The sequence below is a fragment of the Bufo bufo genome, chromosome 1 (genome assembly GCF_905171765.1).
Source record: "Bufo bufo chromosome 1, aBufBuf1.1, whole genome shotgun sequence".
NCBI classification, from domain to species: domain Eukaryota; kingdom Metazoa; phylum Chordata; class Amphibia; order Anura; family Bufonidae; genus Bufo; species Bufo bufo.
In genome coordinates, this window is record NC_053389.1 from 16,445,371 (window position 1) to 16,465,631 (window position 20,261).

General features: G+C 45.2%; 1 protein-coding gene across 2 annotated transcripts in view; it reads right to left on the reverse strand.

Moving 5' to 3' along the window:
* The window catches only part of LOC120991856 (sialic acid-binding Ig-like lectin 12), a 999,480-nt gene that overhangs the window by 804,918 nt on the left and 174,301 nt on the right, over positions 1 to 20,261 (reverse strand). The window contains exon 5 of one of the 2 annotated variants that reach the window (XM_040420621.1): positions 18,981 to 19,010. The exons of the other annotated variant lie outside the window; for it this stretch is intronic. Coding sequence (XP_040276555.1) covers positions 18,981 to 19,010 — 30 coding nt within the window. The remainder of the gene's footprint in view (positions 1 to 18,980; positions 19,011 to 20,261) is intronic. 2 annotated transcript variants of the gene reach the window in all.

The following is a 20,261-nucleotide window of genomic DNA, read 5'->3' on the forward strand; positions in this document are numbered from 1 at the left end:
TGAGGAAGCAGAGTAGGAGGAGGAAGCAACAGGAGGCAAACTGAAGCGCCCTGCAATCCTCGGTGGTGGAAGGACATGCGCCAAACTGCTATCCGCCTCAGGCCTAGCCGCCACTGCATTTACCCAGTGTGCTGTTATGGAGATATAATGGCCCTGACCGTGCTTACTGGTCCACGTATCCGTAGTCAGGTGCACGTTGCGCAGTGCACACCTGATTTTGTCCCCTACTTGGTTGTGAAGGGATGGCTCGCCTTGAAATGTAGTGGTGGCTGGGCACGACGTACTGTGGGACAGCCACCGCCATAAGGCCTTTAAAACGATCCGTCTCCACCAGTCGGAATTACAGCATTTCAAAGGACAGTAATTTAGAAATGCTGGCATTCAGGGCTAGGGATCGCGGGTGGGTAGGGGGGTACTTCCTCTTCCTCTCCAGCGTTTGGGATATGGAGAGCTTAACGCTTCCGTGGGACATTGTGGAGATGCTTGGTGACCCAGGTGTTGGTGTTGCTAGCAGATCCTCTGTTTGCGGGGTGCCAGGTGGCACTGTCACTCCAGAGGTGGATAAAGAGGCCACGACTGCAGCAGAAGAGGAAACAGAAGGAGCCAAAGACCTTTCTTGGTTTTTGAGGTGTCTACTAGAGTTGAGTGAACACCTGGATGTTCGGGATCGAGAAGTTCGGCCGAAATTAACGGAAATGTTCGGGTTCGGGATCCGAACCCGAACCGAACTTCGTCCCGAACCCGAACCCCATTGAAGTCAATGGAGACCCGAACTTTTGGGCACTAAAAAGGCTGTAAAACAGCCCAGGAAAGAGCTAGAGGGCTGCAAAAGGCAGCAACATGTAGGTAAATCCCCTGCAAACAAATTTGGATAGGGAAATGAATTAAAATTAAAATTAAAAAAATAAAAATGACCCAATATCAATTGGACAGAGGTCCCATAGCAGAGAATCTGGCTTCACGTCAGCAGAGAATCAGTCTCTTCATGCCATAGCAAAGAATCTGGCTTCATGTCAGCACAGAATCAGTCTCTTCATGCCATAGCAGAGAATCTGGCTTCATGTCAGCACAGAATCAGTCTTCATGTCATAGCAGAGAATCAGGCTTTATGTCACCCACCACTGGAACAGGCCACTGTCACACATTTAGGCCCAGGCACCCAGGCAGAGGAGAGAGGTCCCGTAACAGAGAAACTGGCCTGATGTCAGCACAGAATCTGTCTTCATGTCATAGCAGAGAATCAGGCTTCACGTCACCCACCACTGGAACAGGCCACTGTCACACATTTAGGCCCAGGCACCCAGGCAGAGGAGAGAGGTCCCGTAACAGAGAATCTGGCCTTATGTCAGCACAGAATCAGTCTTCATGTCATAGCAGAGAATCAGGCTTCACGTCACCCACCACTAAAACAGGCCACTGTCACACATTTAGGCCCCGGCACCCAGACAGAGGAGAGCAGTCCCGTAACAGAGAATCTGGCCTGATGTCAGCACAGAATCTCTCTTCATGTCATAGCAGAGAATCAGGCTTCACGTCACCCACCACTGAAACAGGCCACTGTCACACATTTAGGCCCAGGCACCCAGGCAGAGGAGAGAGGTCCCGTAACCCCCGCCCCGCAATATAATGGTAAAATGAAATTAAAAATAGTATTGAATGAGGAAGTGCCCTGGAGTAGAATAATATATTGTTAAGGGGAGGTAGTTAATATCTAATCTGCACAAGGGATGGACAGGTCCTGTGGGATCCATGCCTGGTTCATTTTTATGAACGTCAGCTTGTCCACATTGGCTGTAGACAGGCGGCTGCGTTTGTCTGTAATGACGCCCCCTGCCGTGCTGAATACACGTTCAGACAAAACTCTGGCCGCTGGGCAGGCCAGCACCTCCAAGGCATAAAAGGCTAGCTCTGGCCACGTAGACAATTTGGAGACCCAGAAGTTGAATGGGGCCGAACCATCAGTCATTACGTGGAGGGGTGTGCACAGGTACTGTTCCACCATGTTAGTGAAATGTTGCCTCCTGCTAACACGTTCCGTATCAGGTGGTGGTGCAGTTAGCTGTGGCGTGGTGACAAAACTTTTCCACATCTCTGCCATGCTAATCCTGCCCTCAGAGGAGCTGGGCGTGACACAGCTGCGTTGGCGACCTCTTGCTCCTCCTCTGCCTTCGCCTTGGGCTTCCACTGGTTCCCCTGTGACATTTGGGAATGCTCTCAGTAGCGCGCCTACCAACGTGCGCTTGTACTCGCGCATCTTCCTATCACGCTCCAGTGTAGGAAGTAAGGTGGGCACATTGTCTTTGTACCGGGGATCCAGCAGGGTGGCAACCCAGTAGTCCGCACACGTTAAAATGTGGGCAACTCTGCTGTCGTTGCGCAGGCACTGCAGCATGTAGTCGCTCATGTGTGCCAGGCTGCCCAGAGGTAAGGACAAGTTGTCCTCTGTGGGAGGCGTATCGTCATCGTCCTGTGTTTCCCCCCAGCCACGCACCAGTGATGGGCCCGAGCTGCTTTGGGAGCCACCCGCTGTGAACATGCTTCATCCTCATCCTCCTCCACCTCCTCCTCATCCTCGTCCTCCTCGTCCTCCAGTAGTGGGCCCTGTCTGGCCACATTTGTACCTGGCCTCTGGTGTTGCAAAAAACCTCCCTCTGAGTCACTTCGAAGAGACTGGCCTGAAAGTGCTAAAAATGACCCCTCTTCCTCCTCTTCCTCCTGGGCCACCTCCTCTTCCATCATCGCCCTAAGTGTTTTCTCAAGGAGACATAGAAGTGGTATTGTAACGCTGATAACGGCGTCATCGCCACTGGCCATGTTGGTGGAGTACTCGAAACAACACAACAGGGCACACAGGTCTCGCATGGAGGCCCAGTCATTGGTGGTGAAGTGTGTCTGATCCACAGTGCGACTGACCCGTGCGTGCTGCAGCTGAAAGTCCTTTATGGCCTGCTGCTGCTCGCACAGTCTGTCCAGCATATGCAAGGTGGAGTTCCACCTGGTGGGTACGTCGCATATGAGGCGGTGAGCGGGAAGGCCGAAGTTACGCTGTAGCGCAGACAGGCGAGCAGCGGCAGGGTGTGAATGCCGGAAGCGCGAACAGACGGCCCGCACTTTATGCAGCAGCTCTGACATGTCGGGGTAGTTGCGAATGAACTTCTGCACCACCAAATTCAGCACATGCGCCAGGCAAGGGATGTGCGTCAAACCGGCTAGTCCCAGAGCTGCAACGAGATTTCGCCCATTATCGCACACCACCAGGCCGGGCTTGAGGCTCACCGGCAGCAACCACTCGTCGGTCTGTTGTTCTATACCCCGCCACAACTCCTGTGCGGTGTGGGGCCTGTCCCCCAAACATATGAGTTTCAGAATGGCCTGCTGACGTTTACCCCGGGCTGTGCTGAAGTTGGTGGTGAAGGTGTGTGGCTGACTGGATGAGCAGGTGGAAGAAGAGGAGGAGGAAGCTGAGTAGGAGGAGGAGGAGACAGGAGGCAAAGAATGTTGCCCTGCGATCCTTGGCGGCGGAAGGACGTGCGCCAAACAGCTCTCCGCCTGGGCCCCAGCCGCCACTACATTTACCCAGTGTGCAGTTGGGGAGATATAGCGTCCCTGGCCGTGCTTACTGGTCCACGTATCTGTGGTTAGGTGGACCTTGCCACAGATGGCGTTGCGCAGTGCACACTTGATTTTATCGGACACTTGTTTGTGCAGTGAAGGCACGGCTCTCTTGGAGAAGTAGTGGCGGCTGGGAACAACATCCTGGGATCGAGGGTGGCTAGGTGGGAATTTTACGCTTTCTCTCAAATGTTTGTGAGATGGAGAGCTGAACTCTGCCGTGTGACATGGTTGAGATGCTTGGTGACGCAGGTGGTGGTGTTGGTGGTACATCCCATGTTTGCTGGGCGGCAGGTGCCAACGTTCCTCCAGAGGGAGAGGAAGAGGCCGAGGCGGCGGCAGCAGCAGCAGAAGAGGCCGAGGCGGCGGCAGCAGCAGAAGAGGCCGAGGCGGCAGCAGCAGAAGAGGTAGCAGGGGGAGCCTGAGTGACTTCCTTGTTTTTAAGGTGTTTACTCCACTGCAGTTCATGCTTTGCATGCAGGTGCCTGGTCATGCAGGTTGTGCTAAGGTTCAGAACGTTAATGCCTCGCTTCAGGCTCTGATGGCACAGCATGCAAACCACTCGGGTCTTGTCGTCAGCACATTGTTTGAAGAAGTGCCATGCCAGGGAACTCCTTGAAGCTGCCTTTGGGGTGCTCGGTCCCAGATGGCGGCGGTCAGTAGCAGGCGGAGTCTCTTGGCGGCGGGTGTTCTGATTTTGCCCACTGCTCCCTCTTTTTCTACGCTGTTGGCTCGGTCTCACCACTGCCTCTTCCTCCGAACTCTGAAAGTCAGTGGCACGACCTTCATTCCATGTGGGGTCTAGGACCTCATCGTCCCCTGCATCGTCTTCCCCCCAGTCTTGATCCCTGACCTCCTGTTCAGTCTGCACACTGCAGAAAGACGCAGCAGTTGGCACCTGTGTTTCGTCATCATCAGAGACGTGCTGAGGTGGTATTCCCATGTCCTCATCATCAGGAAACATAAGTGGTTGTGTGTTAGTGCATTCTATCTCTTCCACCCCTGGTGAAGGGCTAGGTGGATGCCCTTGGGAAACCCTGGCAGCAGAGTCTTCAAACAGCATAAGAGACTGCTGCATAACTTGAGGCTCAGACAGTTTCCCTGATATGCATGGGGGTGATGTGACAGACTGATGGGCTTGGTTTTCATGAGCCATCTGTGCGCTTTCTGCAGAAGACTGGGTGGGAGATAATGTGAACGTGCTGGATGCACTGTCGGCCACCCAATAGACTAATGCCTGTACCTGCTCAGGCCTTACCATCCTTAGAACGGCATTGGGCCCCACCAAATATCCCTGTAAATTCTGGCGGCTACTGGGACCTGAGGTAGTTGGTACACTAGGACGTGTGGCTGTGGCAGAACGGCCACGTCCTCTCCCAGCACCAGAGGGTCCACTAACACCACCACGACCATGTCCACATCCGCGTCCCTTATTAGATGTTTTCCTCATTGTTCCCGTTCACCACAATTTTGAGAATGGCAAATTTGGGAATAGTTTTTCAACCCAGAACAAAAAGTGTGCTTTTACGGTCAATACAAATAACTTGACCAGCTAAAACAGTACAGATTTGGTTGAATAGAAATGTGAGGCCTGTTTTTTTTTGCGCTGTGTGACAGGTATAGGTTTAATCACAGAATTAGACTTCTATCTGCACGGTAGCGTGTGTCTTAGTTTTTTGTGAATGACACTATCAGTACCTTCAATGTAATATATCCTTTTTGGGATAGATTTCAAGTAGGCCTCAAATACCCGAAACTAGTTATTTTGAGAATGGCAAATTTGGGAATAGTTTTTCAATCCAGAATATAAAAAGTGCTTTTACGGTCACTATAAATAACTTGACCAGCTAAAACAGTACAGATTTGGTTGAATAGAAATGTGAGGCCTGTTTTTTTTTGCGCTGTGTGACAGGTATAGGTTTAATCACAGAATCAGACTTCTATCTGCACGGTAGCGTGTGTCTTAGGTTTTTCTGAATGACACTATCAGTACCTTCAATGTAAGATATCCTTTTTGGGATAGATTTCAAGTAGGCCTCAAATACCAGAAACTAGTTATTTTGAGAATGGCAAATTTGGGAATAGTTTTTCAACCCAGAAAAAAAAAATTGCTTTTACGGTCACTACAAATAACTTGACCAGCTAAAACAGTACAGATTTGGTTGAATAGAGATGTGAGGCCTGTTTTTTTTTGCGCTGTGTGACAGGTATAGGTTTATTCACAAAATCAGACTTCTATCTGCACGGTAGCGTGTGTCTTAGGTTTTTCTGAATGACACTATCAGTACCTTCAATGTAAGATATCCTTTTTGGGTTAGATTTCAAGTAGGCCTCAAATACCAGAAACTAGTTATTTTGAGAATGGCAAATTTGGGAATAGTTTTTCAACCCAGAAAAAAAAATGTGCTTTTACGGTCACTAGAAATAACTTGACCAGCTAAAACAGTACAGATTTGGTTGAATAGAAATGTGAGGCCTGTTTTTTTTTGCGCTGTGTGACAGGTATACAGTCATGTGAAAAAATTAGGACACCCTTTGAAAGCATGTGGTTTTTTGTAACATTTTTAATAAAAGGTTATTTCATCTCCGTTTCAACAATACAGAGAGATTAAAGTAATCCAACTAAACAAAGAAAACTGAAGAAAAGTCTTTTCAAGATCTTCTGTAAATGTCATTCTACAAAAATGCCTATTCTAACTGAGGAAAAAGATAGGACACCCTCACATGTATTCCCTCTTAAATTGGCTCAGATCTCACACAGGTATATCACACCAGGTGCACATAATTAGTAGATCGTTACTCTGCATGTTGAATGAGGCTTGCCCTATTTAAACCTCAGACATTTAGTTTGGTGTGCTCCTGACTGTTGAAGTGAGAGTGAGCACCATGGTGAGAGCAAAAGAGCTGTCAGAGGACTTCAGAAAAAAGATTGTAGCAGCCTATGAGTCTGGGAAGGGATTTAAAAAGATCTCAAAAGATTTTGAAATCAGCCATTCCACTGTCCGGAAGATAGTCTACAAGTGGAGGGCTTTCAAAACAACTGCCAACATGCCCAGGACTGGTCGCCCCAGCAAGTTCACCCCAAGAGCAGACCGCAAGATGCTAAAAGAGGTCTCCAAAAACCCTAAAGTGTCATCTCGAGAACTACAGCAGGCTCTGGCTACTGTTGATGTAGAAGTACATGCCTCTACAATCAGAAAGAGACTGTACAAGTTTAACTTGCATGGGAGGTGTGCAAGGAGGAAACCTTTGCTTTCCAAGAGAAACATCGAGGCCAGACTGACATTTGCCAGAGATAAAGTTGACAAAGACCAGGACTTCTGGAATAATGTTCTTTGGACAGATGAGTCCAAAATTGAATTATTTGGACACAACAGCAGAGGACATGTTTGGCGTAAACCAAACACAGCATTCCAAGAAAAGAACCTCATACCAACTGTGAAGCATGGAGGTGGAAGTGTCATGGTTTGGGGCTGCTTTGCTGCAGCAGGACCTGGTCAGCTCACCATCATAGAATCCACGATGAATTCTACTGTGTATCAGAAGGTGCTTGAAGAACATGTGAGACCATCAGTTAGAAAATTAAAGCTGAAGCGGAACTGGACCATGCAACATGACAATGACCCAAAACATACTAGTAAATCAACCAAAGATTGGCTGAAAAAGAAGAAATGGAGAGTCCTGGAATGGCCAAGTCAAAGTCCAGATTTGAATCCCATTGAGATGCTGTGGGGTGACTTGAAAAGGGCTGTACGTGCAAGAAACCCCTCAAACATCTCACAGCTGAAAAAGTTCTGCATTGAGGAGTGGGGTAAAATTTCCTCAGACCGATGTCGAAGACTGGTAGATGGCTACAAGAACCGTCTCACTGCAGTTATTTCAGCCAAAGGAGGTAACACTCGCTATTAGGGGCAAGGGTGTCCTATCTTTTTCCTCAGTTAGAATAGGCATTTTTGTAGAATGACATTTACAGAAGATCTTGAAAAGACTTTTCTTCAGTTTTCTTTGTTTAGTCGGATTACTTTAATCTCTCTGTATTGTTGAAACGGAGATGAAATAACCATTTATTAAAAATGTTACAAAAAACCACATGCTTTCAAAGGGTGTCCTAATTTTTTCTCATGACTGTAGGTTTAATCACAGAATCAGACTTCTATCTGCACGGTAGCGTGTGTCTTAGGTTTTTCTGAATGACACTATCAGTACCTTCAATGTAAGATATCCTTTTTGGGATAGATTTCAAGTAGGCCTCAAATACCAGAAACTAGTTATTTTGAGAATGGCAAATTTGGGAATAGTTTTTCAACCCAGAAAAAAAAATGTGCTTTTACGGTCACTTCAAATAACTTGACCAGCTAAAACAGTACAGATTTGGTTGAATAGAAATGTGAGGCCTGTTTTTTTTTGCGCTGTGTGACAGGTATAGGTTTAATCACAGAATCAGACTTCTATCTGCACGGTAGCGTGTGTCTTAGGTTTTTCTGAATGACTTTATCAGTATCTTCAATGTAAGATATCCTTTTTGGGATAGATTTCAAGTAGGACTCAAATACCAGAAACTAGTTATTTTGAGAATGGCAAATTTGGGAATAGTTTTTCAACCCAGAAAAAAAAAAGTGCTTTTACGGTCACTACAAATAACTTGACCAGCTAAAACAGTACAGATTTGGTTGAATAGAAATGTCAGGTCTATTTTTTAGGCGCTGGGTGACAGGCTCAACTTGCCCCTGATGTAGTATATGGCCAAAAAATAACCACACTGTTGATGGTTAAATGCACTTGGGTGACACAGGCTCAGCCTGCACCAGATGTAGTATATGGCCAAAAAATAATCAGACTGTTGATGGTTAAATGCACTTCGTTGACACAGGCTCAGCCTGCAGCTGATGTAATATATGGCCAAAAAATAACCAGACTGTTGATGGTTAAATGTACTTCGTTGACACAGGCTCAGCCTGCAGCTGATGTAATATATGGCCAAAAAATAACCACACTATTGATGGTTAAATACACTTGGTGATAGCTTGTGCTGGCGCACCACAAGTCACAAAATTGCCGCCGATCACCCCAGAAAAAAAGTGATCTAAAAACGCTCTGGGCAGCCTCAAAAAAGTGAGCAAGTCAATAATAGCACTTCGATGATCCACAGCTGCAGATCGATCACAGAATGAAGTCTTTTGGAGGAATTAATCTGCCTAATCTCGCCCTAACGTCGCAGCTGCAACCTCTTCCTATGCTTCAATCAGCAGAGTGATGTGCAGCGCAACGTGACCCAAGCTTATATAGAGGCTGGGTCACATGCTGCACTGGCCAATCACAGCCATGCCAATAGTAGGCAAGGCTGTGATGGCCTCTTGGGGCAAGTAGTATGACGCTTGTTGATTGGCTGCTTTGCAGCCTTTCAAAAAGCGCCAATAAAGCGCCGAACACCGAACCCGAACACAGACTTTTACGAAAATGTTCGGGTTCGGGTCCGTGTCACGGACACCCCAAAATTCGGTACGAACCCGAACTATACAGTTCGGGTTCGCTCATCCCTAGTGTCTACTCCACTGCAGCTCGTGCTTTGCACTTAAATGCCTGGTCATGCAGGTTGTGCTTAGAGATGTCGCGAACATAAAATTTTCAGTTCGCGAACGGCGAACGCGAATTTCCGCAAATGTTCGCGAACGGGCGAACCAGGCGAATTTTAAAACCCACAGGGACTCTTTCTGGCCACAATAGTAATGGAAAAGTTGTTTCAAGGGGACTAACACCTGGACTGTGGCATGACGGAGGGGGATCCATGGCAAAACTCCCATGGAAAATTACGTAGTTGACGCAGAGTGTGGTAAGTTAAATTTGCAATGCGATTAATATAACCTGTATTATTCGCATTGTGATTACAACTTAGAGCTGGGTTCCTAATGGTTGTATTGCTAGGATATAACGAAGATTGAGAATATAGTGCTATATTCGCTATATTCGTCAATTCTAGCAATACAACCATTAGGAACTCAGATCTAAGTTGTAATTGCAATGCGATTAATACAGGTTATATTAATCGCATTGCGATTACAACTTAGATCTGAGTTCCTAATGGTTGTATTGCTAGAATTGACGAATATAACACTATATTCTCAATCTTCGTTATATTCTAGCAATACAACCATTAGGAACTCAGATATAAGTTGTAATCGCAATGCGATTAATATAACCTGTATTAATCGCATTGCGATTACAACTTATATCCAGTGGCATTGCGAGGGGGGTGCGGTGGGTACAGGCCGCACCGGGTGACACCAGTCTGATGGGGTGTCACCCGCGGCCTGCCGGCGCAGGAGTTCTCACTCACAAGTTCAACTTCTAAACTTTGCAAGCAAGCAAGCACATCGCACCGTCACGTGGTAAAGGTGGACGGGGGTGTGACTGCAGGAGTCTCTGGTGCCGGGAGGAGGAGGTAGGTAGAGCGGCTCTGACTTTATAGGCAAATTATTTTAATAATACCCCAATAATAATAAGTTAATAACCTAACCCCATTCATAAATTACTGGTGGATTATTATAGAGACGGCCCCAGGCCAGGAGACATAAGGGGTTGGGTTTAACTGTGGGCTGGGGCCACCCAGCCATATTTACTAATCTTTGCTCAGGGGGAACCTCATAAATATAGACCCACATGGTCTGGACTGGTCATTTTTACTAAGGAATATAGTTTAAACGTTTATGTAGACATCGCATATCTAGATTTGAGACATCGCATATCTTGATTTTAGTAAGGCTTTTGACACTGTCCCACATAGAAGACTTATCAATAAACTGCAGTCATTGAGCATGGACTCCCATATTGTTGAGTGGATTAGGCAGTGGCTGAGTGACAGACAACAGAGGGTTGTAGTCAATGGAGAACATTCAAAACAAGGTCATGTTACCAGTGGGGTTCCACAGGGATCTGTACTGGGACCAATTTTGTTTAATATCTTCATAAGTGATATTGCAAAAGGCCTCGCTGGTAAGGTTTGTCTTTTTGCTGATGACACAAAGATATGTAACAGGGTTGATGTTCCTGGAGGGAAACGCCAAATGGAAAAGGATTTAGGAAAACTAGAAGAATGGTCAGAACTCTGGCAACTGAAATTTAATGTGGATAAGTGCAAGATAATGCACCTGGGACGTAAAAACCCAAGGGCAGAATATAGAATATTTGACACAGTCCTGACCTCAGTATCTGAGGAAAGGGATTTAGGAGTAATTATTTCAGAAGACTTAAAGGTGGGAAGACAATGTAATAGAGCAGCAGGAAATGCAAGCAGAATGCTTGGATGTATAGGGAGAGGTATAAGCAGTAGAAAGAGTGAAGTGCTTATGCCGCTGTACAGAACACTGGTGAGACCTCACTTGGAGTATTGTGCGCAGTACTGGAGGCCATATCTCCAGAAGGATATAGATACTCTAGAGAGAGTTCAGAGAAGAGCTACTAAACTGGTACATGGATTGCAGGATAAAACTTACCAGGAAAGGTTAAAGGACCTTAATATGTATAGCTTGGAAGAAAGAAGAGACAGAGGGGATATGATAGAAACTTTTAAATACATAAAGGGAATCAACTCGGTAAAGGAGGAGAGCATATTTATAAGAAGAAAAACTACCACAAGAGGACACAGTTTTAAATTAGAGGGGCAAAGGTTTAAAAGTAATATAAGGAAGTATTACTTTACTGAGAGAGTAGTGGATGCATGGAATAGCCTTCCTGCAGAAGTGGTAGCTGCAAATACAGTGAAGGAGTTTAAGCATGCATGGGATAGGCATAAGGCCATCCTTCATATAAGATAGGGCCAGGGACTATTCATAGGATTCAGATATATTGGGCAGACTAGATGGGCCAAATGGTTCTTATCTGCCGACACATTCTATGTTTCTATGTTTCTATGTGCAAAAGAGAAAATAAGAAGTCAGCTCCAATCAGATATCTGCACATAGACCAAGACTCTGGGTCTATGCAGATATCTGATTGGAGCTGACTTTGTGACTTCTTTTTTTTTCTCTTTATCTCTTTATTATGGCTTCGGGGGGGGGGGGGGGTAGCAGGGGTGACACCATTTTCTACCGCACCGGGTGACACCAGCCACAGCAACGCCAACCATTAGGAACCCAGCAAAGTTGAATTCGCATTGCGATTACAACTAAGTCAAATTTGTGACACTGCAGCTTCCGAATGAATCTAAAATGGATGCTGTCCAGGAGGTGGGAGGGTCTGGGAGGGAGGGTATGATGCTGATTGGCTGGAATGTGTCTGCTGACTGTGAGGTACAGGGTAAAAGTTTACACAATGATGATGAATAGGGGGCGGACCGAACATCGCATATGTTCGCCCGCCGCGGCAAACGCGAACAAGCGATGTTCGCCGGGAACTATTCACTGGCGAATAGTTCGGGACATCTCTAGTTGTGCTCAGGTTAAGAACGTTTATGCCTCACTTCAGGCTCTGATTGCACAGCGTGCAAACCACTCGTGTCTTGTCGTCAGCACATTGTCTGAAGAACTGCCACGCCAGGGAACTCCTTGGAGCTGGCTTTGGTGTGCTCGGTCCCTTGCTGCGGTGGGCAGTAGCAGGCGTACTGTCTAAAGGACTGCCGCTCTGCTTTTGCACTCTGCTCCCTCTTCTGCTGTGCTGGTGGCTCTGTGCGACCACCACCTCTGCCTCCGAACTACATCGGTCACTCACATGACCTTGATTCCATGATGGGGTCGAGGACCTCATCGTCCTCCACATCATCTTCCACCCAGTCTTCACCCCTGCCTTCCTTGTCGGTCTGCACACTTTCAAAAGCCCCAGTAGTTGGCACCTGTGTTTTGTCATTATCCCAGACGTGCTGCGATGGTCCTCCCATGTACTCATCTTGAAGTATAAGTGGTTGGGCATTGGTGCACTCAATCTCTTTCACTTCTAGGGCAGGGATAGGTGGATGGCCCTGGGAAACCTTGCTAACAGAGTCATCAAAAAGCAGAAGAGACTGCTGCATGACTTGGGGCTCAGACTGCTTGGCTGATTTGCAAGGGGGTGTCACGGCTGAGGATGGGAGAAACCCTCAGCCGTGCGATGACAGAAGATGCTGGTCGCTGCTTGGCCAGGACAGGAATCAGGGAGCAGGTCACCTCGTAATACGTCCCTAATTCTGACCCTGTCTCCTAGCCGTATGAGCCGACCCTGATGGTGGGAGGGCTCATACTCTGGAACCTATAATCCCTAATAGCCCTCAGGGTGGCCCTGGACTAGGAGCAGGGTAAGACGACCTGTTCCTCCAAGACACGGATGAACAGGAGTCTCACTGGCCAGACTGCAAAGGAAGGGGAACATAAATAGCATATGGCAATGGCAGGTAAATGAAAGAAGTACAACACCTACCTGCCACAGACACACAGCCTGGAACCCATGTACAAGTGCTGCTGTCCACAACAACACAAACGGACACAGCACACACCAACATCACACAGGAACCCAGGAAACCATAGCTGCAATAAACAAAGAGACCACAGAAACATCTTTATAACATCATACATAAACTTATGACCACAAGGGTGGCCCTCACTGGCGGATGGTATATAACCAGGAGGATGACTCCAGCTAACCATGGCTGAAGTACCCCTCAGAGTCTGGCATCCAGCCGGAGCTAAATAGCCCCAAGTGGCCACACCCACACACAGACACACCCAGTGCTCACACACAAGGAAGGGAGTTAACCCTTCCTACACCAGGCAAGGGAAGACTGCCACTTAAAGGGGAAGTGTACAAACAACAATCAAAGTGCAGCTGTTACCGCCGGCAACGACATGCGTGGCAAGCATGTCCTGGGAAACAGCCAGAAGGCCGAGACACTGCCACCACATGTCTAAAACACCAGACGTTGCCACAGACAACCGCAAGTGACCTAAAGTGTCACAATGCACACATACAACCTCGTGCACAACACGACGGGAAAGTGCACACCACACGAACAAAAGGCACACCTATAAAGACAGGTTGCCAGGTGTACCCGCATGCACCTGACAGCAAGCTGCCTAGCAACAGCTCAGGCTGCTATGCTGCCAAATACAAACATGTTGCCAGCGGCAACCACATGTGAGGTAACATACAAGCAGCCCTCACCATGTGGTTGACAACAAAACCAAAACCGCAGGCAACTGCATGCGGATAAGGAGTCACGACCATAACCATGGTCGTGACAGGGGGTGAGGTGAAAGACTGATGGACATCGGCTGCAGGTGCCAACTGTGATCTTTCAGCAGGAGACTGAGTGGGAGACAATGTGAAGGAACTGGATCCACTGTCAGCAACCCAATCTACTATCGCCTGTACTTGTTCAGTCCTCACCATTCGTAGAGCAGCATTCGGCCCTACCAAATAACGCTGCAGGTTTTGTCGCCAAATCGCACCTGAGGAAGGGGTTTCATTTGTGCGTGTAGCTGGCACAGATCGACCACGTCCTCTCCCTGCAACAGGAGCTCCACCAGGAGCACCACAACCTGGGCCACGTCCCATATTTTTACTCTCCTCATATTTTTTTTAATTTAGGATCTTGCCCTAAATGAGTGTTTAATTAATAGTAGAAAAGAACGACAGTATGTAAAGGGTGTATCTCACACGGTCTGAACCAGACTAGGCCTGAAGTAAATATTTCTTTGCACAAAATGGCTGCATTCCAAATGGCTGTATTTCAAAACCCTGATTCAAACCCCTGTATGTAGAGGGAGTATCTCACAGGGCCTGAACCAGTGTAGGCCTGAAGTAAATATTTCTTTGCCCAAAATGGCTGTATTTCAAATGGCTGTATTTCAAATCCCTGAATCAAACCCCTGTATGTAGAGGGAGTATATCATACGGCCTGTACCAGTGTAGGCCTGAAGTAAATATTTCTTTGCACAAAATGGCTGCATTTCAAATGGCTGTATTTCAAATCCCTGATTCAAACCCCTGTATGTAGAGGGAGTATCTCACAGGGCCTGAACCAGTGTAGGCCTGAAGTAAATATTTCTTTGCCCAAAATGGCTGTATTTCAAATGGCTGTATTTCAAATCCCTGAATCAAACCCCTGTATGTAGAGGGAGTATCTCACAGGGCCTGAACCAGTGTAGGCCTGAAGTAAATATTTCTTTGTACAAAATGGCTGCATTTCAAATGGCTGTATTTCAAATCCCTGATTCAAACCCCTGTATGTAGAGGGAGTATCTCACAGGGCCTGAACCAGTGTAGGCCTAAATTAAATATTTCTTTGCACAAAATGGCTGTATTTAAAATGGCTGTATTTTAAATCCCTGAATCAAACCCCTGTATGTAGAGGGAGTATCTCACAGGGCCTGAACCAGTGTAGGCCTGAAGTCAATATTTCTTTGCACAAAATGGCTGTATTTCAAATAGCTGTATTTCTAATGCCTTATTCAAACCTCTGTATGTAGGGGGGTATCTCACACGGTCTGAACCAGTGTAGGCCTGATGTAAATATTTCTTTGCACAAAATGGCTGTATTTTAAAATGGCTGTATTTCAAACCCCTGTATGTAGAGAGAGTATCTCACAGGGCCTGAACCAGTGTAGGCCTGAAGTAAATATTTCTTTGCCCTAAATGGCTGTATTTCAAATAGCTGTATTTCAAATCCCTGATTCAAACCCCTTTATGTAGGGGGGTATCTCACAGGGCCTGAACCAGTGTAGGCCTAAATAAAATATTTCTTTGCACAAAATGGCTGTATTTAAAATGGCTGTATTTTAAATCCCTGAATCAAACCCCTGTATGTAGAGGGAGTATCTCACAGGGCCTGAACCACTGTAGGCCTGAAGTCAATATATCTTTGCACAAAATGGCTGTATTTGAAATAGCTGTATTTCTAATGCCTTATTCAAACCTCTGTATGTAGGGGGGTATCTCACAGGGCCTGAATCAGTGTAGGCCTGCAGTAAATATTTCTTTGCACAAAATGGCTGTATTTCAAATCCCTGAATCAAACCCCTGAATGTAGAGGGAGTATCTCACAGGGCCTGAACCCCAGTATGTAGAGTGGATATCTCACACGGTCTGAACAAGTGTAGGCCTGAAGAAAATATTAATTTGCACAAAATTACTGTATTTCAAATGGCTGTATTTCAAACCCCTGTATGTAGAGGGAGTATCTCACAGTGCCTGAACCAGTGTAGGCCTGAAGTAAATATTTCTTTGCCCTAAATGGCTGTATTTCAAATGGCTGTATTTCAAATCCCTGATTCCAACCCCTGTATGTAGAGGGAGTATCTCACAGGGCCTGAACCAGTGTAGGCCTGAAGTAAATATTTCTTTGTACAAAATGGCTGTATTTAAAATGGCTGTATTTCAAATCCCTGAATCAAACCCCTGTATGTAGAGCGAGTATCTCACAGGGCCAGAACCAGTGTAGGCCTGAATTCAATATTGGTGCACCAAATGGCGGTATTTAAAATCTCTGAATGTAACCCAAAAGTATTAAGGGTGTATCTCACAATGACATCAAAGGCTGCCAACTAAATTTTTTGTGCCCAAACGAGTGTTTGTTTAACAACTGAATTTGACAACAGTATATAAACCTGTAATTTCACACATGCTGATGCTGCAAGGCCTGAAAATGATAGGTGTAATTCTACCTTAAATTGCACACTGACTAATCCAGATGTTGTAGATTGCCAAAAAAGTATTTTTTTGGTAACAGAATATGAAAGCTCTATATATTAATATATATAATTGAATTTAACACTTGCAGATCTGGAAAATACTGTTTTTTGAAAAAGATAGTGTGTTTTTAAAACCCCAGAAAATGATGGGTGTATTTCTACCTTAAATTGCACACTGACTAATCCAGATGTTGTAGTTTGCCCAAAAAAAATGTGATTTGCAATGTCCCAAAAGCTCAGATGAGTTTGCATAAAATTTTTTGGTCAATGAGCTCAGGGCAGGGTAAAACGATAGTGCCCTGCACCCACACAACTTTTTCTCTGTAGATCGCTGAGTTAGATTCTCTCCTATTCTCTCCCTGAAATCACAAGTCCAGCAGCATCCTCTCCCTACACTTGTAACCGCAGAGTGACGTGCAGCGCTACGTGATTCAAGCTTACATAGAGCCTGGGTCACATGCTGCTCTGGCCAATTACAGCCATGCCATTAGTAAGCATGGCTGTGATGGCCTCTTGGGGGCAAGTAGTATGACGCTTGTTGATTGGCTGCTGTGCCTTTCAAAAAGCACCAAGAAAGCACCAAACACTAGTGTTCGGTGCTTTCTTGGCGCTTTTTACAGTTCGGGTTCGCTCAACCCTAATTATAATATATATTTTTTAAATAAAATTGTATAGTATATACAGTCAGGTCCATAAATATTGGGACGTCTACACAATTCTAACATTTGGCTCTATACACCACCACAATGGATTTGAAATGAAATGAACAAGATGTGCTTTACCTGCAGACTGTCAGCTTTAATTTGAGGGTATTTACATCCAAATCAGGTGAACGGTGCAGGAATTACAACAGTTTGCATATGTGCCTCCCACTTGTTAAGGGATCAAAAGTAATGGGACAATTGGCTTCTCAGCTGTTCCATGGCCAGGTGTGTGTTATTCCCTCATTATCCCAATTACAATGAGCAGATAAAAGGCCCAGAGGTCATTTCAAGTCTGCTATTTGCATTTGGAATCTGTTGCTGTCAACTCTCAAGATGAGATCCAAAAAGCTGTCACTATCAGTGAAGCAAGCCATCATTAGGCTCAAAAAAAAAAAAAACATCAGAGAGATAGCAAAAACATTAGGCGCGGCCAAAACAACTGTTTGGAAAATTCTTAAAAAGAAGGAACGCACAGGTGAGCCCAGCAACACCAAAAGACCCAGGAGACCTCGGAAAACAACTGTGGTGGATGACAGAAGAATTCTTCGGTGAATAAAACACCCTTCACAACAGTTGGCCAGATCAAGAACACTCTCATGTTTGGTTTCTTACATGCTGACAGCTGTTATCTTTAGCATCAAGCAGCACCAGGAGCAGACAACATAGTTTGTCAACGAAGATGAAACTGTTTTTTCAAGCACCAAACCAACCTGACGCACATCAGCAAACGGATGCACACTGCCTGAAAATACAGATTCTTACAACTGATTTGTTGAAATCAGACCCACTACAAATTTCAAGAAATTCACGCACCTCCAAAGCAAGTCTGTCACCTGTAAAATGGGTCTCAGAGTAAGCATACTGCCATGTACAGTAGGAGCTCCAAAACATAACTTTACCTTTCTAGTAAAATTCTGGTCATCTGATCCTGATAAATGTTTTTTTTTTCTTTCTTGCAAATATGTTTTTCGGTGCACCATAGGCACCAAGAAGAAGCATTTCAGGATTAGAGGCCAGGATTTTCACAAGAAAGATACTCGGGGTCATTTATCATCTAAGATCTTTTTTGTGTTACTTTTACGTCTGGTTAACTGCATTGTGTTGTATGTATTTTTTTTGCAACTCTTCTGTGATATTTTAAGTATTTCACAGATGGTAAATGTGCCATAATCCAGGTCTAATCCTATTTACTGCTCTAAACATAGACTACATTGAAAAGTGGCCCAGATCCTAAATGTAGAATGTATCTGACCTCGAGAATTACTACAGAAAGGAGCAGATAGATGAACGGATAGCGTATTATATGTGTAATACAAATGCTTTATACTTACTGTGATATATCATTTCTACCGTCCTGTGTGCGGCCCCATGTTCATTCTTTGCAGAACACCGATATCTCCCAGCATGACTCAGGGTAATTTTGCTGAGTGTAAAGGTGACAGTCCGGTCACTTATAGTCCGCTGGACCTCAATGTCTTCTTTATACCAAGTAATGGAAGCCTCCGGGTTACTGTCTACAATGCACTTCATAGTTATAGAAATCCCGTCCGTCACATTTACAGCGGTGATATCATCAGTATCAGCACCTAAGAGAGCGAGGTATGAAATCACAGATGGAAATATCTTCTATCGAATATCTATCTATCTATTTATCTCTCTATTTATTATTATTATTATTATTATTATTATTATTATTTATTTATTTTAAAGTGCCATTAATTCCATGGTGCTGTACATCTATCCGAGGTTACACAAATATAAAAATACAATAAAGAAACTATTAACAGACTGGTACAGAGGGGTAGAGGACCCTGACCGCAAGAGCTTACAATCTATCTAATATATCTATCTATTTTATATCTATCATTCTATCTCCCTGTTTACTGTTCCCTTTTACCCTTTTATGTTGCCTATATGTTACACAGCTTTAGTAAATCTGTCCCATTGTTTCTTCTTATATTCCTGTTTCTATATTGTAAATTTTTTAGACATAACATTCTATTATTATTACCTTCCATGGTGATTTTCATAGATGGGGAATCTGGAAGAAAATGTGAAAAATATATTTAAGATGTCTATAAAGTGTATTTTTTATTTGTCTGACACAATCTGCTGCTCTCTATACGATCAGATTACTCACACTGTAACATTGTTACACATCTCATGTCCTGGGCAACAGCTTCACCACCAGAGACAAGGGCTCTCCAGACCAGGAACTAACCAGACGTGCAATAGAAAACTGCTTATCCTACCATAGGACACTGAAGAGTAGCAGACAGGCCACCTGATCAAATGCTGGGCGCAATCATAGTGATGTCTCTATGCTGTCACTGTAGGGTGGTATTTAGAGATGCACAAATTAGATTTGGTCGCTTTGCCGACTTTTTCCCCAAAAATTGCTTTGGTCTGAATTAATTTGTCACAAAGTGCATTAAATCAGGTCTATCCCCCCCTGCAGTTAAACTTAAGGCAGAATCTCTCCTGGTGTACATCACTGTGTAGTGCAGCATCATGCATAGTTAGTCTTTTCTGGTAGTGGAACAGTTACTGAGCGTCAGAATGACAGGCAAGTCACATACACTACTCACAGAAAGTTAGGGATATTTGGCTTTCGGGTGAAATTTATGTAAAACTTAAAAAGTTCACAATACAGTAATATTATATTATGAAAGTAGAACATGTAAGTAAAAACATGCAATGGTGATTTCCTCATCTCAAACAATTTATGCAGAGGCACAATGACTAGAATAATGATGTTATTCAAGTCGTATGGCAAGTGGTATGGGCTTGTCCCTGTACCATTCACACAGTGTAGGGCAGTTCTGTATTGAATAGACACACCTGTCCACACTGTAATACCAGACAACAGTGGCTGATGCATAGCACTCTCCTTGACGTCTCCAGCATCGTTGGCAGCCATCATTTCTGCTAGAGTGAATCGACTTTAATCAGTGAACAGCACTGAGGCCGACTAGTCCCTCGTCCAACGTAGATGCTCCCCATGAAAGACTATGACGCCTGTGCCTGGTGGTGTGGTCAGGTACCCTTGCAGGTCGTCTAGCACTCAGACCACGCTGATGTAAATGGTTTTAAATAATCTAATCTGACACTTGGGTGCCTCTCACCCCCTTGAATGTGCCTGGAGTTGTGAGGCATTTATCTGGTTCCACAGGGCATTGTAAACAATGAAGTGGTCATCTGTCTGGTATGCGGCCAACGGACCTCCACTTCTATGCCTTTCTGTGACTTTTCCAGTCTATTTGTATCTCTGTTGCAACTTGCTGATGACACT